The 16,205-nt window shown below is 48.4% G+C and overlaps 1 protein-coding gene across 2 annotated transcripts in view; it reads left to right on the forward strand.

The window, feature by feature from the left end:
- LOC122394225 (transcription factor GATA-4-like) overlaps positions 1-12,667 on the forward strand; it is an 81,265-nt gene extending 68,598 nt beyond the window's left edge. The window contains exons 3-8 of one of the 2 annotated variants that reach the window (XM_043390960.1): positions 7,803-8,372; positions 8,809-9,014; positions 9,240-9,382; positions 9,919-10,000; positions 10,246-10,389; positions 11,885-12,628. In XM_043390960.1, coding sequence (XP_043246895.1) covers positions 8,188-8,372; positions 8,809-9,014; positions 9,240-9,382; positions 9,919-10,000; positions 10,246-10,389; positions 11,885-12,189 — 1,065 coding nt within the window. In that variant the 5' untranslated portion in view covers positions 7,803-8,187 and the 3' untranslated portion in view covers positions 12,190-12,628. Of the gene's footprint in view, positions 1-7,802; positions 8,373-8,808; positions 9,015-9,239; positions 9,383-9,918; positions 10,001-10,245; positions 10,390-11,881 lie in introns of both variants that reach the window. The other variant, XM_043390959.1, reaches the window with a different exon arrangement.
- Positions 12,668-16,205: the final 3,538 nt, after the last annotated feature.

A 16,205-nucleotide genomic window follows, 5' to 3' on the forward strand; every position in this document is an offset into this window, starting at 1 on the left:
CGTTCCCATTTTTGGATACTTCCTTGTGCTCGTCAACTATCGGTGATAAACAGACAGGTGCTTGACATGTCTCCACCCTCGGCGCGGACGGTGGATATAGGTATGGAAGACCTTGTTGAACATCGCTGAGCGTTGTGAATTACATAATCCTGCAGAGGGGGGCGTGCCCGCTGCGAGATCGACGGGAATAAAAGCGCAGAAGACCGGGCGAAACATGCGACGGTCTTGCCGGAAAGGTCATCTGATGATTGTTGTGTTAACAATAATTTGCGGCGTTGGACGTGATGCTTGTTAATGAAAAGAGCCCCTGAAAGGCGTCGTTGAAATCGTTCCCAAATTTGGGTACGCCGTTCCCATAATAAGGAACGCTTGCAGCGCCAGTGTACGAGAGCGTTCCCAAATTTGGATTCGCGGCCCGGATGATGGACTGCTTTAGAAATAGGGGAACGATTTGAAACTACGATGGGCCTTACAATATCGAACTCTTTCGCAACAATATTGAGACAAATATCAGGCGGTTCACGATCGTTTCATATTTTTTGGACGTCATTTAACGGTTCTTTTTCTTGTTTTAAATAATTCCTACATGGCGTTCCCATATTTGGGTTTATCGTTCCCAAACATGGGAACGAAAATGCGTTCCCGAAAATGGGTACGCTTGACCATAGTTCCGCCTACTGATGTGGCATCGGAGGCAGATCTGTTAGTTCAGAGCTAAGTATATATGTCTCATAAACGGTATCATCACTGACAGGAATAAAAGTGTATTTTCAAGTTTGCAAGATACTCTCGCGAAACAACAGCAACGTTTTATCCTTTGCACGAATATATTTCATTGAAAGAAATAAACTTCATAGTAGTCACATACTTGCCTAGTGCAGGTATGTGTGGGTGCACTTACAGTTTGTGCACTGCGCTGCTTCTTCTGATCGCCAGACTGCCTGCCACGCAGTTACATACAGGGTGGAAAGTAATTACGCGAACATGCTTTTTCGTCTTCTAGTAATGAAAAAACGGCGGTGACCTAAGCAATATATGTTTTACTTTATCCTTATCTAGTTGCGATGCATTGACATAGGCGTTCCGGCATGATTTACATCAGCATGTGAAGATCTGTTGGCCAAAGCTCAGCCCACACCTTATGGAGCTGTCCAGTGAGGTAATCGGTATTGGTGGCTCCTTGCAGCTTTTAGACGGTCTCCTGAGGAGTCATCTGGAGATTTTTAATCGAATTGAGGCCCAGGCGTTTCCCAGATCAGCTTTTGTATGTCCTGAAGAAAAACAGGTTCTCACAGCACCAGTATTGCGTTTTGTTGGCCGTGAAAGTAAGGATTTCACCAATCACGAAGAGCAGTTTCTTTGCGTCAGGCACAAAAGTGCGCTCAGTCATTTTGCCCCTTTCGTTGCACGGTGGATTAGACAGAGACACTCGTCTTGGAGGATGTTCCACCGGTTGTATACTTTATTTTTAGTGACCTTTTTTAGCACTACACGCAATTCTGACACCACCCGGGGGCTCGTGACCCACTGATGTGTTCCTTTGCCGGATGTTTGAAGGTTGGGACGGACGGGACATAGGACGCAACAGCAGCCCTCAGAGCAGTTGTTCTGCAGGTTTGACGGATGAAACAGTTTCACAGATGTCTCACCCAACCACAAAGCCAGCTGCCTGTCCTCCTCTGTCCATCTTTGATTGTCTTTGAAAAGCTTCAATTAACAATTCTGCTGTTAATTCGTGAATTTTGGTCATCCCGAGGGTTTGTACGACTTAATTTTCTAATTTTTGCGTATTAATGTGCGAATCGTGATATCCTAGATCGGGTACCCGGCCAGAGTAAGCTATTTTGCCAGTTTTCGGGTCGACTGGCGTCGTTTTGTCGCCGACATGGTGACCACCCGCCCGGCGACAGAATTCGCCGAGGGGTTGCTGCCGCGGACGGCTTTGCTTTTTAAGTCCTCTCAAGTGTTATTATGTTTAAAAAAACGTATAATTGTGCAATGCTGGTGCTGAGACCGCTACGAATCCCTTCTCCGCCAGTCCAGCGAAAATAATCACAAACGCTTTCCCTGGCAGCTCCAAATTGAGCTCTTTGCCCATTTCGGTCTTGTGCAGCGTATGGTGTATGCATCATTTTAAGTCGAGAGGTGTTTAAGACCTTCCAGGTCATTGTTCAAAGTTAGGTCACTTTTGGTAGATGAGGCGACAACAAACACGACCAATTATGTTCCATGACAGCCCGTACTCATAAAAATGCTCCACTGACGGTCAAAATTGTAAGAAAATACATGTTCGCGTAATTACTTTCCACCCTGTACATTCATGGTTCATATGCCTGCGGCACTGACTGCCTTGCACCAACGCCCTGTCATTTTTATCGCGTAGTTATCCGTTGAAAGACAGCACTACGCACACTTTGTATATGCGTATCGATCCAAGTGACAAGCATCTCGAAAAGCATGGAAATGTGCGACATTCCTGAACGTATCTGTCAGCATCTTTGATAGCATTGGCTTTACACAAGCTATCGCAAGGTTGGATCCATCTCAGAAGATACGATTTAACAAGAAGACATCAAATTTATCAAAGCAAGCTACAAATGTACCCAAATCACATTCTAGTGTGTTTGTAGTGTGCACTATGCAGTGACACGTCATGCTCCTGAGATTTGAAACACTTATCCGCAATGAGAAAACGCCCTTTTTATGCATGATCGGGTTCTGTGCTGTGCGTTACTATGCTACCACAAAAATCCTCCATTTCTCACTCAACGACCCATCACGAATGCCCTTCCCATTGCCATTCCATATCAGCTTCCCATCCGTCTCCGTCCTGTCTCCTCTCCGTCTCCGTCCTGTCTCCGTTCTGTCTCCTCTCCGTCTCCGTTCCGTCACTCCCGTCACGCCCCGTCACCGCTGGTGCCGGCTCATTACGCCCCCAATTACTCATCGGGCGTCACATTTTCATTAGGCGGCCGACACCGACGGCTTGCGAGCCGCACCCCGGCCCTCGCGCTTCTCTCGCGCTTCTCTCGCGCGGCGCTCGCGCGCGCACCGCCCAAACAGGAAACGGCGTGAATTCCGCGCGCTCCGCGGCGCGTCGGAGACCCTGTCGGTGCCGACGCCGGGCGCCATTGTCGGCCCCGATGATGGATACCGAGCTGTACCTGCGTGCCGACGAGATATGGTCAGCATCGCGCACGTGCGACGCTGGATGGGGAAGGGCTGGACTCAGGGTTGATGACCAGCCGGTTTGGGTCTGTTGGAGACGTGGTGACGGAGTACTGGATGACGGTTTTGTATTTAGATGCCTACACCCGCTAGTGGCTTGAGAGCAGTTAGTGGTCGCAGACTTATTCAAACTTATTTAAAATGAATATTTTATTTATATTTCTCTAATCCACGACGCAACAAAATAACAATTCACAAAGATCAAAAGCTTTTACGTGCAAGCAATTTAGGTTCTCGATTAGCCAGTTAGTTACATCTCGTTGAATGCATGCGTCACACAACCACAAAGCAAGGCACAAAACAAAGTACACTTTGTTAATTTCAGATATCAAATCCTTGCGTATCGCCTCTGCCCTAGATGCACAAACAATTCGAGATGGCGCGCAGCGACGGAGCCGACGCGGCGGCGGCCATCACGGCGCGGCTAACGGCGCGTCCGAGCGTCACACCGTCGTGACACATTCCCGATCTGTGACGGAGTGTGACGCTAGCTCAGAAGGGCGCCGGACCGTGGTCAGCTCCTAACAAATCTGCGATCGTGACACGCGATAGAGCGGAGCGACCGACAGCGGTCCGCGGACAGATATAAACACAGCGTTTCAACGCGCCGCTAAAGTCAATAATGAGGTAAATGTATCTCATGTTTGCAATCACGGCTCACTCTTCGAACGCAAGGCGGCTGGCCCGGTCATTCATACGCGTGTTTGGGTCGGTTTTGGAGCGTGTTCGGATCCGGTGACATCAGTGATCAGGGCTGTGTGATCAGACCAGAGATGTATGCTTATTTTGTCTCTACTTGCATATCTTTATTTTCTTCATAAGCTGTTGTTGCGCCTAGAGACAAGCTTTGTAAAAAAAATATGTCGATAAGCTGAAGTTAGAAAATAGCATCATGACATGGAAAGGAGTGCAAGGTGTGCCTCATTCATTTTGCTTATTGATAGCAAAATATTGCAAGATTTATTTTCCTAAATAGTATTTTATTTCACATGCACACATAGAGGTCAAGCTTCCGAAGTGTATGCAAGGTTGCACAATGCACAGTGCAGTTCGTGCACACTAGATGCACACGCACTGTCACACAAGTCAGCTCTTTGGGAGGCCATGTGGCGCACCCAAGCCTGCTCGGGCATACCCACTCCTGCCACGGTCACTGGCCGTTGTCTGTTGTAGACGGATCGGTGCTCTGCGGACTAGACAGGAGGAGGAGGCCACTGGACAGAGGCTAATTGGACCGCTACTGGTCACTGACCGATGGACTGGGAGAGGGGGAGAGGGGACAGAAACGGAACAAAAGGGGTGAACGAAGAACGGGCTCATTTAACCTGAGCATGGCACTAGAACTTGCCGCATGAAGTGTTTGCTTGCGTCAGTGGGATACAATTTGGAAGACTGATGTTTTTCAACAATTCAAATCAATAGCATTTGCTCAGTAACAGCTCTCGTTGCGTTAATCCATAGGGACGTTTATCTTGCATTTTTATCAACAATGCTGAAAATTTGGACGTGCGTAAAGCCAAATGAATCGTAGGCGTAAGCCGTAAGCGTCAATCGTTATCACTGCGGATATCGCTGTTTGGCCGCGCTATCCGACATCACTGAAATCGAGCTGATCAATCGATAACGATCGAAACATCTCGATACACCTCAGTGTCATGTTTATTTCTACGTGTTGCAGTTGAAGGTGACGTCACGCACTCGAAAACGTCTCTTCGCCAGCAATAAATGTAAAGGACCCGAGCTCTAAGACGCACAGGGAGCGGCACGCTATGCGCTTCGCGTGTAGATGGCAGACCTCCGCGTCCTGTTCTTGTCATTGGCTGCACCCTGCTGCCGAGAGCAGCGGCCGCACCCACTTGAACACGCTGTTTGGGCCGCTCCAACTTCCGCCGCCGTAAATATATACAATTTCCTCGGAAGCCCCGTAATCAGCGCGCATCGTTACGAGCCAGATAGCCAGATAAGCTGCAACCTCATATTACCAAACGGAGTTTGATAAACAAACGGCACTGGCAGATTTCGGAGGAAAATAAATGTACCGTAAGGTGGGGCTATTTGAGACAGTGGGGCTATTTGAGACAGTATTTAAAATTGTTATAACATAAAAACCGTTTGAAATTTATGCTTAGTTTTTGCTCAGGCGATTTACTGCTCGAATCCACACCTTCCTGAGCAAAAATATCACATAAAAATTAAACGATCTTCATTTTATAGCGATTTTAAATACTGTCTCAAATAGCCCCACTGACTCAAATAGCCCCACTTTACGGTAGCGTAGTAAGGCTTCCTGCTGCCGAAACGGCGTGCACCACTGGAGATATATAATTATCCGAACATGTTCGTTGTATAAATATGTAGAAATAAGTGTTTGAAGCATTAGATAAATCACTAGGGTATTACTAAAGTCGCATTGCAAACAGACATTATTTCTTGCACATGCGGACTCAACGTGCCATAACCATGTCTTTTGACTCATTGCCTGCCGCAAAATCATAGCCACCACAAAATATCACTCCCGCCTGTCTTTCCGACCCCACCACAGCACATTTCGCGGCTCATGGCACCACTCCCTGCTGCATCTCTCGCGGTGCACCACAGCCGCCGGGCCCGTGCTACCGTCGTCCCGCCGACACTAACCGTCCGTCTACGGCCGGGACAGCTGTGTCCGTTTCCGACACCTCTGTGTCACCCTAATGTGACACGCCGGACGGCACGCCGTGGCCACAGCTCATCCCGGCACCTGTGATGTCGACCGGTGGTGTCGGGAGCCAAAGGACGGTGTCTCAGACCAGCCTCGACGACCGGGGTGGGTCATCACTCAGTCTGGGGCAGCCCGGGGCCGGGGGAGGGGGATGGGAGGCTGGGAGGGGTTAGGTGGGGTGGGAGGGAGGTGAGGGCATGGACATGTTGTGAGTCAGGTTGTGGCTACGAGTGTCATTGTCCTGGCGCTTGATAATTTTGTAATAAGTTGTGTGTTTAACTTTAAGCGTATAAGTAAGTGATGATAGAACGGTGTTGTGAAATGAAATGAAATGAAAATAATAAAGATTGATTGTGGCGTCCTGTTTTGAAGGAATAATTTTATCATAATGGCAGTGGACTAACAGTTCCTGTGGTCTGAATAAAAGTGATGCTTTCTTTCCTTACATGTTTGACAAGTTAAAAATGATGATAACTTCCGTGCCGACTTTGTCAAACAATCTTCGAACAAGCGTCCAATAATTCGCGCTCAAATCCGTTGATATCACACAGTCCGCGAAAGACATCATGAACATGATGCAAACGCATCTATTATCGTATATCAATCAAGTTGAGCGACAACACGACAGTTCCGTTTCAGAGAAAACCGCGCCGAGCGACACTGGACACGGGCGCAGGCACTAGACCGCGACCGTTCCTGGTATAAGACCCACCTAACTTCCGAGCGACCCGCTAAGTAAACCACCGAGACGTGCGAGGATTCACCAGCATTTCAGCGCTGATGTAGAGATTGAATGTTATGGTGTTTTCGCCGGACGATTGATGAGTGCGGGCGATTCTAAATTCTTTGGAATGATTCAATTACAATTTAAAAAGGAAGATTATAAACAGACTTTGGCTGCATGGGAGACATAGCAACACCAATTGTACCAAGTATGTAACCGTCAAATAAGCTTTTGATGTCGCAGAGCATAGCAGTTGTACTTACAATCCACGCTCCTCCCTCAGAAAACCCAAAGATCCCAAACCACCTCCATCCCCGTCTCGCCTCACCCACTTCATTCCTGTCCAGTGCCCATGGGATGCCCGGAAGTCAAATTCGCTCAGCAGCGACCGTCGCCGTAGCGGGGGCGGGGGCGGGGGCGGGGGCGGGCTGCTATCGATGGCTCCAAATAAACACTGCACTACGGCGCGGCTGCGGCTGCCGTGTGCTGACGGTGTAACGGACACCGTCACTGGCGCGTGCTCTGTGCTCGGCTGTGACCCCACGATGACGGCTAATTGGATGTAGGGTGACAAAGACGAGCGGCGGACGCGACTGCGGCGGGTCGGCAGGCCGAGTGCAGGGTGCACTTGAGACCGCGATGCACAGTGGGCAGTCTGTGGAGCACATGGGGGCTGTAGGATATGAAAGCTCATTCACTGAGAGATCGGAAATTAGCGAGATAAATCGCTAAGTTTATGACGGTAACCATTGGTCACTGGTGCTGGTTTTGTTATGCCCGGGTGTGGAGTAAATAAGAATGAGCCGTGTTTGAGACTGACAGTTCGCAATTCAGCAAGATCATTCAAGCAGTATGCTGATTAGAATCGGACCTGTTGACATTGGAAGAAGTACAACGTTGTGGGATGATATCTAATGAGGGTACTCGAGCAATGACATGTAACTCTGAAATCAGAACATAAACCATGATCCTGTTTGGCAGCTGTTATATAATCGTTCGCTTTCTCCCGAAGCACCGTGACCACAGGCGAAATTACATGGCTTGCATGTAGGCAGCACTGATGAAAAGTCTAGATGTAGGCTGTAAATATGTCGCTACCTGATGTATGTACGCATGCTATCAGTAATAATGTTCCTCTCTGCGTTTCAGAAATAGCTGACCTGGCGAGGCCTGCATTCAACATCTTCTGAGACAAACGGGCAGCGCAGAGCACCTTGAGCACCTTGAGCAGCGTGTCCAAATTTTCTGGCACTGAGTCCAAACGAAGAGGACAACGCCAGGCCGAGATACCGGTTGGAACGCAATCAGCTCCTGCAGTTTTCTGATTCGCCAAGAAGGCGACGAATCAGGAAATAGCATCGGGGTACTTTTGTCTCCATCGGCTGAAAGATATTTGACACATTCCTAATTAATTTACCTTGTTAGAACGCAATTGAATCAACTCATCTCCGGTGCCCCGACCACTGAAACTCTCCTCCTCTCCCATCCTCATAAGACCCTGTCCTCCTCCCTCTGAAGCGCTCCGCCTACCGCCATGTACCACGGAGGGGTGCACAACGGGGCCAGTTACGGCCTCGAGGGCGGCGCCGGCGGCGGCTACTTCTCCGGCGCCATGTGCATGCCGCCAGCGCACCAGATCTTCGGCCTGTCGCAGATGGCCGCACAGAGCGCCCAGATGTCCAGCCAGGCTGTCAACGGCGCCACATCGGCCACCACAGGGTGAGGGATGCTGACGAGAAAGGAAGGAGAAATAGAAGGGAAAGGAAGGGAGGAAGAAAAGAGCGAATATCAAGTGGTGAAGACTGCAGAGTCGCAGACCACTTGCTATTCGCTCTTTTCACGGTCTATTCCGAAGCTCATGAGCTTCGGAATAAGGACCGGGGAGCAGGTGGCCATCGTTGATAAGTGATGGAAGGGGTAGATGGTAAGCCTTTCTCGCGACAATTTATTTGAATTTTTACAGTATAGGTAGTGATGCGTTACTACAGGCTCAATTATTTTGATTTTATTATATTTTCAATTTTTTATTGCAGCTGCAATTTAAGTTATGCTATTAGTGGTTATTTTAATTATTTCACATCGATGGGTGCACGTCATTACATATCTGACTACAACAACTTCCTTCAAAACTTACGCCTCCTCGAACCCCTCTCAGTTGGCAGGGGGTCACGGCGCAGAACGGCACCGACAATGCCCAGCTGGCTATGAACTTTGGAGGTTTTAAATTCGCCGGTGGCCGGGAGATGGCACAGCCGTCGATGGCGCAGGGCTTTGGCGGCTACAGCTACCCCGCCGGCAATATGACGGCCTGGGGCTGCAACAACATGGCCGGCCTGTCCAGCCTGCAACGCGGCGCCTACGGTACGGAAAGTGCAAAGTGACATCACATATAGGTGATGTCACTGTCATCACCTGTTACGAATGCTAGTAAGACGATTTTACATCCCAGTCCTGATTTAGCACGAAGCCTCACAACGTTTCGGCCAGTTCTTCTCCGGCCGTAGTCAGTTGCTCTTCTTTGGCCTTTACAAGTACCCGGATGCTGTTGTTAGCAAACATTAACGGGTACATTTGTTTGTTTCTCAGAGTTCCGCGAGTGCGTGCAGTGCGGCACGGTGACCCAGTCGTGCTACCCGGACGGCACCGGCCACTTCCTCTGCGGCACCTGCTTCTGCAGCCCCAAGTGGAAGGGCATCACTCCTTCCCGACTCTACAGCGCCAGGAGGGGGGTGCGTATAGCCACGAACTGTTCCCCTTGGGACCCGTATAATTAGCAATAATTAGCCAATGAAAGGTCTGATTGACATGCCTGTTTCAACTAGGCTATCTTCGGCCAATTATCTTAAATATACAAATATATTTGTAAGCGTTTATTTGATTTTGGCTAACATTCAGATAGCGCTATGCGAGACTCATTAGTATTTTAGGTTGCAGCGCCCAATGGCCACAAACCAGAGCCTGCAGATGTAACCACATCATAGAAGACGAAATGCAGCGACCGTGACCAATTTGTTCATCGTGAGCTCATCTCGAGAAACTAGTGGTGCAGCTCAAACTCACTTCCTCTACTTGCTATAGACGTGCTGGTAATGTGTTGGTGACGAGTTGGTGCCCATGACGATCGTCGGAGATATGCTGGTGCCCTGCTGGGGAACTGCTCCGGCGGCTGGTGCCCTGTTGGTGATGCGCTGGTGCCCTGCTGGTGAAATGTCCTGCCGGCTGGTGCCCCGCTGACCCCCTGTGTCGTCTTTGTCTGCTGTTACAGTCCCCGTTTGCTCGCCGGTTCCACTCCATGTGTACCAACTGTGGCACCACGCAGACCACTCTCTGGAGGAGAAACGCCGATGGTAAGATGAGACGATTTTTCATTTTATGCAGGGCAATTTAGTACAATACGACGCCTTATGAGTATTTTCTGGTGTTGCTAATGGCTGTATTTAAAGAAATAAGCACTTATAAATTATAGAAAAGAACTCAGAGGCCATGATTCCTGTATGTTTGGTATCACATATTCTTGCTTTTTCTGGCACCCCTCTTAGTTCGCTTCCTTCATCAGTCACCTCTTTTAATTTTTGCGTGTCTACTTTTTCAGGCGAGCCTGTGTGTAACGCCTGTGGGCTCTACTTCAAGCTACACGGCATCCGACGGCCCCTATCCATGAGGAAGGACGGCATTCAGACGCGAAAACGCAAACCAAAGGACAAGAAGAAAGAATCGGGCAAGGATAAAAAGGACGGTGAGTGACAGCGTGTGGCAGTGAAACGTTTTGGTCAGATTGCACATTGCTGTGTGTTATTTGTTCCAAAACAAGACACGTGCTGAGATAGATTATTGTTGCTGTTGCGCTCATCATCAAGAGATTCCTCTGGAGAAATCATCCTCAGTTTCCTCGTCACCGTCACCGTCCCTCCCTCACCCCCATCCCCACCCTGACCCCCCCCCCCCCCCCCGCCACTGCACCACCGGTAGCCATCCCATGTCACCAGAAGCATAAACAACCCGACTTAACATCAGCAACACGCGACAACTCATCTACTAATCGTCACCGGTCACCGCACCCTTTATAACTGATGTCACGCCGCGTATAGAACCTGTATCAGAACGCGATCGAATTCGTATCGGAAATCGATCGATGACGCAGTCGTTGATCTGTGACAGATCACCAAATCCGATGGGTCGCTTTGAGGAGATTCGGTAAATATCACCGTACTGAAGTCACTCTCGCACCAGATGTGTTTGCAGAATCGTGCATCTCGTCAAACGTGTGTCAGATTTTGGCAGATGTTTACGGGAGTGACAGGCAGCACTCGCTCTTATCAAAGCTCCGTTACACGTATTGGAAATTATCGATTATTTGCCGCCCAGCTTGGGTCACCAAAATACCATGTTTAAACCATACCACCAATTGGTAGCATTTGGCTTAGTGGCTAATTCTAATGCAATTTTAATGCTAAAAAAGCTGCGTAATTCACTCATCCCTACCCATTGGCGGAGCTAGAAGATGGTATTGACATTACGAGAGCATGAATCCCAAAACGGTTAAAAACCAGCTTTGTTTATCTTGTTTGGCTGGACCCTTTTCTGACAACACCATTTCAGAGCCGTAAGGATGATAGGAATTAGGGGGAGACGTTGGTCTGGGAGAGCACCCTGGTGAGTCGCCGGGGCTGAGCCCGTCCAGAGGACAGGCCGACCAGCCCCCTAAGCACTCACCGCACCCGGCTACGGCCGTGCTCTTATGGGTAGTCCCGCATGGGATAAAGCTGCCCGTCCAGCCCGGAACAGGGACTTGTGGCGTGGAGGGTCAGCCTCAATGTCCTGAGGATGGAAATGACGGAACGGTGGAAAAAACAGCTCCTTGATGTTCGTTTTTATAGCACTACAATTTTAGGCTAACTCTTTCCAACAACAAACAAAAAATAACGAGGTTTTTATGCGACAGCAATGACAAATTGACACATTTCGGACACTGTGAGGGATATTTATCCAAAATGCCTCCCCGGATCATTCATGAATCATGGCCCCTTACCTTCGCTTCCTTTCCCGATTGTCGACCGCGGTGAACGATATGTCAATATACTTACCTGCCTATCGATATGCCCGTTACCTTCACGTTTCGCTCGTTACCTTTTCGTTAGGTAGGGTTAGGTAGGGTTTCGTTAGGTAGGGTGCCTAAATCGCATAGCATAGGCATTCATTCTGACTCACTGACCCTCCTTTCTACCCAGCAGAGTCAACAACGGAATCGTCTAAGAAATCGACGCAGAGCACCTCCCTGAAGGAAGAAGGTCAGCCTCAATCCTCCTCCTCCAACGGACGCCACCGTTCGGCGGCTGCCACGACCACCGCCAGCGCCACCTCTGAATATCGAGCACAGACAGTGCTGCCACCTACCGCCGCTTCCCAGGCCAGCGGCGGCGTCAGCACGGGAGCCGACATGGCACAAGCATTCCCCCTCGCCAGCAGGGCGGCCGGTCTCGGGTTCGGAACGGCGCTGCGAAATTTGGTGGATACAGACGTTAGGAATGTCTCTTGAGTTTTGTTGTGAGTGGGGATGTGAGTTTGGAGATTGCGAGAGACTTGGGATATGTGTGTTCCGTTCCGATTGGCCACTTCAGTTTGGCAGACATTTCGGAGATTTGCCAGTGTGTTTTACCGTGAGCGCGTATTGTGCAGTGTTTTATGTCTTCCAGGGACGTGATATTATTTGATCTGAATGGATGTATGCAATAGGTATTCTAACAAAGCGGTAGTGTTCAGCATAACTAGTTGCTAGTGCAGTCAAGACTTTGCAACAGCGCGGATATTTGTTGATAGTTTGTGCAATGCTATTTTTGGTAGGTACCTACTGACGTTGTTGATGCATGAAGTATTTGTCTTCCATGACACATCATCTTGTTTGAACATAGCTGCTTTCTGCATTGGATTTGTATCTACACGAATAAAATCCAATAGCAGGTGTTTGTTTTTAGACTTATTGCGATGTATTACCTAATTATGATTTATGAAAGTGATGAATGTATCTGATTAGATGGACTCCGGAGTCTGGAGTCTGGACAACTTAACACTTTCAACGTGCTTGCCTCGACACCAAAGCAAAAATCATTTTTTCTTAGGCATATGAAGTCTGAAGACAGCATACGCACGAGCGTAATGAACAGAACGAAGAATAAATGAACCATAATGGAACTATAATGGATAGAACTATATATAAGTGCTTTGAAAACGAATTATTTCAAGCATAAATGAATATATTTGAATCATTTGTTATCAATGAAATTAACCAGTATAACGCCTTTTGGGGCGACTAACGGAGCGAGCGAGAGGGTGGGCCTTGCACGTGCGAAATTTCGAGGGGGTACCTCCAACTGACTTGTGCACTGCACCCTACTAACCGGTCTCTAGCGATGTGCCAAATTTGAGCATAATCGGCTCAGCCGTTATCGAGATCTGGAAGCGGCGTCCTGCACGTGCGCACGTGCAACATGGGTCCCAACTGACTTTTGCACGGCACCCTACTAACCGGTCCCTAACCGCGTACCAACTTTGAGCGCAATCGGTCAAGCCGTTCTCGAGATCTGGAATCGACCCCTGCACGTGCGCACGTGCAGCAGCACCCCAACTCTGGCACATGGATATGCAGTGCCTAGTGGGTGCCTACCTACATGCCAACTTTCAGCGCAATCGGCCAAGTAGTTACCGAGATATTGCAACAATTAGAAAAGTGACACCTCTTCGTTTTGCACGTGGCACGTGCATAAGGGGTCACCCACATGCATCGGGAATAGTCCAATACTTGGTAGAAGGAATGAAGCTACCCTACAAAAATTACCGCATGTAAATCGGTCAAGTGGTTGCTGAAATATAAGCCTCGCAAAAGCGTCCGCACGGCCGGCCGGCCGCTCATACTCAGAAATTTCCGTTATTCTACGTAATGCCGGGTTCACACCGGATTCCGGACCGGCAAAATTCCGTCTGCCGGGCCGGAAAAATGGCCAATTCCGTGCCGGAAAATTGAAAACTGGTGTGAACCGGCAAATCTGGCAACTTCTTTTGACCGGTCCGGCAGGCCGGAGAGCCAGATTTTCCGGTCCGGCAAAAAGTTGAAATCATCTCAACTTTTGCCTTGCCGGATAGCCACCGTTTGTGATATGAAATTAAGGCACGAGGGAAATAATGTTATGTTTCAGCGCTACAGAACCAATTTAACCAACGGTGCCCTAATAGTCTCGCGATTTTTCACGAGAATATAAAATTCAAGCGTAAATTTGACGGCGTTTCATTTTTATTTCAAAACATTTGCATCTCAAACGGAGTGATAGCTACATTTCTGTTTTTGTATGTATTTCACATGACTCATGGCCTTTTCAAATTATAAATTAATTTCATTGGTTGGAAAATATCCATGACTTTATAATAAAAAAGATAAATATTATAAGGAAGCGGTGAAAAGGGCGAATTTGCGGAACAACATTGCGGACGCGCTGGTTGTAGAAGGAGCGGAGCCAGTATCTGCAGAAGAGATTAGCAAGCGCTGGAGCCGGCCGCAGGACAGGTAGCACAATGTACGTATTGCTAACTTCCGTCGTCTACGAAATGGAGTCAGCCGAGCAGATTCTGAACTGAAATCTACATTCTACAAGACGCGCTGACAACACTTCTCTGCCCTCGATGCCCTCCTACACAAGCACATAGCAGCTCGGGAGGGTGGAGGCAGTTTTGCCATTCAATCGCAAGTAGAAGATTCAGGAAATACGATGGTACTGAATGCCAAGGATATTATCCCGCCCCCTGCTGGGGGTGGGGGTGGGGGGATATTTGAACCCTCCCTGTGGTTTTTCGCGAAGATCTAAAAAACGGCGGCTGTTTTTGGCACACCTTATCATGCATCTTTTCTGCACATGTAAAAATTGTAGACCAAGGTCACTTATGGTCAGGTCACCAGGTCACTTCAAGTGATCTCACCTCATACAAAGTTTCAACGTCTTCCATATGCTACATCGAGCGACCGACCTCTTTGAAGAGGTCGGTCGCTCAGCGATTGATAAGGGCAACAATATACACAATTTAAATAAATAACTATCTCGGAATTTTGATATCGGTGACCTAAGGTCAGGTCAATTTTGTGACCCCCCCCCCTGATTATAAGTCAATGGGAGAAAATTGATGCCAAGTTATGCGTTGGCTTGTTGTAAATCGTCGACATTCGACCTAAAAATCGGTGAAATTCGGCTTTCCATTACCTCTGGTGACCTGACCTTTGACTTGACCAAAAAAAGTGACCGAATTAATTTCGTCATTAATTTTGACACTCTTTCGAACGCCGCCTTCCCCGTATCGCTACGTGGCCCAGGAGCCGAGTTAAAAGGGGGGATGTTAAACACCCCCACCAGCAAGGCGTGGAAATTTAGGACCCCCAGCGGGGCGCGGGTTATGGCAGTAAAGTTCAGTGACAGTCAGATGACCGATTTTGAGACCCAGCCATCTACATCAGCAAGCGTAATATCAAGCTCGCCGTCTCTAATGCGCCCTGCTCAGCCCTCAATTTCTCTTTGTTCGCAAGTGTTTTTAAACCAACAACAGCCAAAGCGCGATTGAAATTTATTAGTGTCTTTTTGTCGATACCCAGCCCGCATGCTGTAAATGTTAAATTGTATTAATCTTGCTAATATACCTACCAGTGAAGTATGGATGATTTTCGGTTGGGTGGAAATGCATCAGGGACTTGTAAAGCCGTCACATGTATGTTCGATTTCAAAATAATTCGCGAGATTGCTTGGTACCTACTTATCGTACTTGATGGTTGATGATTATGACATTTCCGGCTCGACTTTCCGGTTTTCCGGTTCTAGCGACTTTTTTGACATCTAGCGACAATTTCAACATTTTGGTGCCGGCCCGGCAGACGGAATTTTTCCGGACCGGAAAACCGGTGTGAACCCGGCTTAAGACTCCGCTCGCTTCGCTCGCTCCGTAATTAACCCTATTCCTGGCGGGCTCCGCCGGGACAAGAAACTGGCGGGGGGGGCGATTCGGCCCCCCCTTCAGATCTCAAAAACTACACATCGCAGCGACAAACGGTAAACGGCATCGGATACGCACGGTCAAGATCTACAATTTTTACTAAGGTCATTTTCAGGTCAGGTCAAAGATGACGTCACAGGGGTCGAAAAAGTCAAAATGGCGGCGCTAGATATGGAGATAGTTTTTCTCGAATAACTTTCGAATTAGTCAAGATAGGAACAAACTAAGGGCATCATCGTGATCCTCTCATCAATCCGCATCGAATGATATATATGTTGACCTCGAAAGGTCAAGGTCAAAGGTTGACCTCAGGTCACGTGACCTCGAGGTCATCATGTATATCATTCGATGCGTCTTGACGAGCTGAACACAATGAGACCATCCACGCGTCTGTATCTTGTTCCTGTACGGAGTTATTGGCCAAAAACCTTTGGTGACCTTTGATGACGTCACATGACCTCACAGCTGCCCAACAGCAAAACAGACCTCAAGGTAGTGAAGGTTGATCGTATATGAAGTCATGTATGG

The sequence above is a fragment of the Amphibalanus amphitrite genome, unplaced genomic scaffold, assembly GCF_019059575.1.
Source record: "Amphibalanus amphitrite isolate SeventyFive unplaced genomic scaffold, NRLGWU_Aamphi_draft 000580F_arrow, whole genome shotgun sequence".
NCBI lineage: Eukaryota > Metazoa > Arthropoda > Thecostraca > Balanomorpha > Balanidae > Amphibalanus > Amphibalanus amphitrite.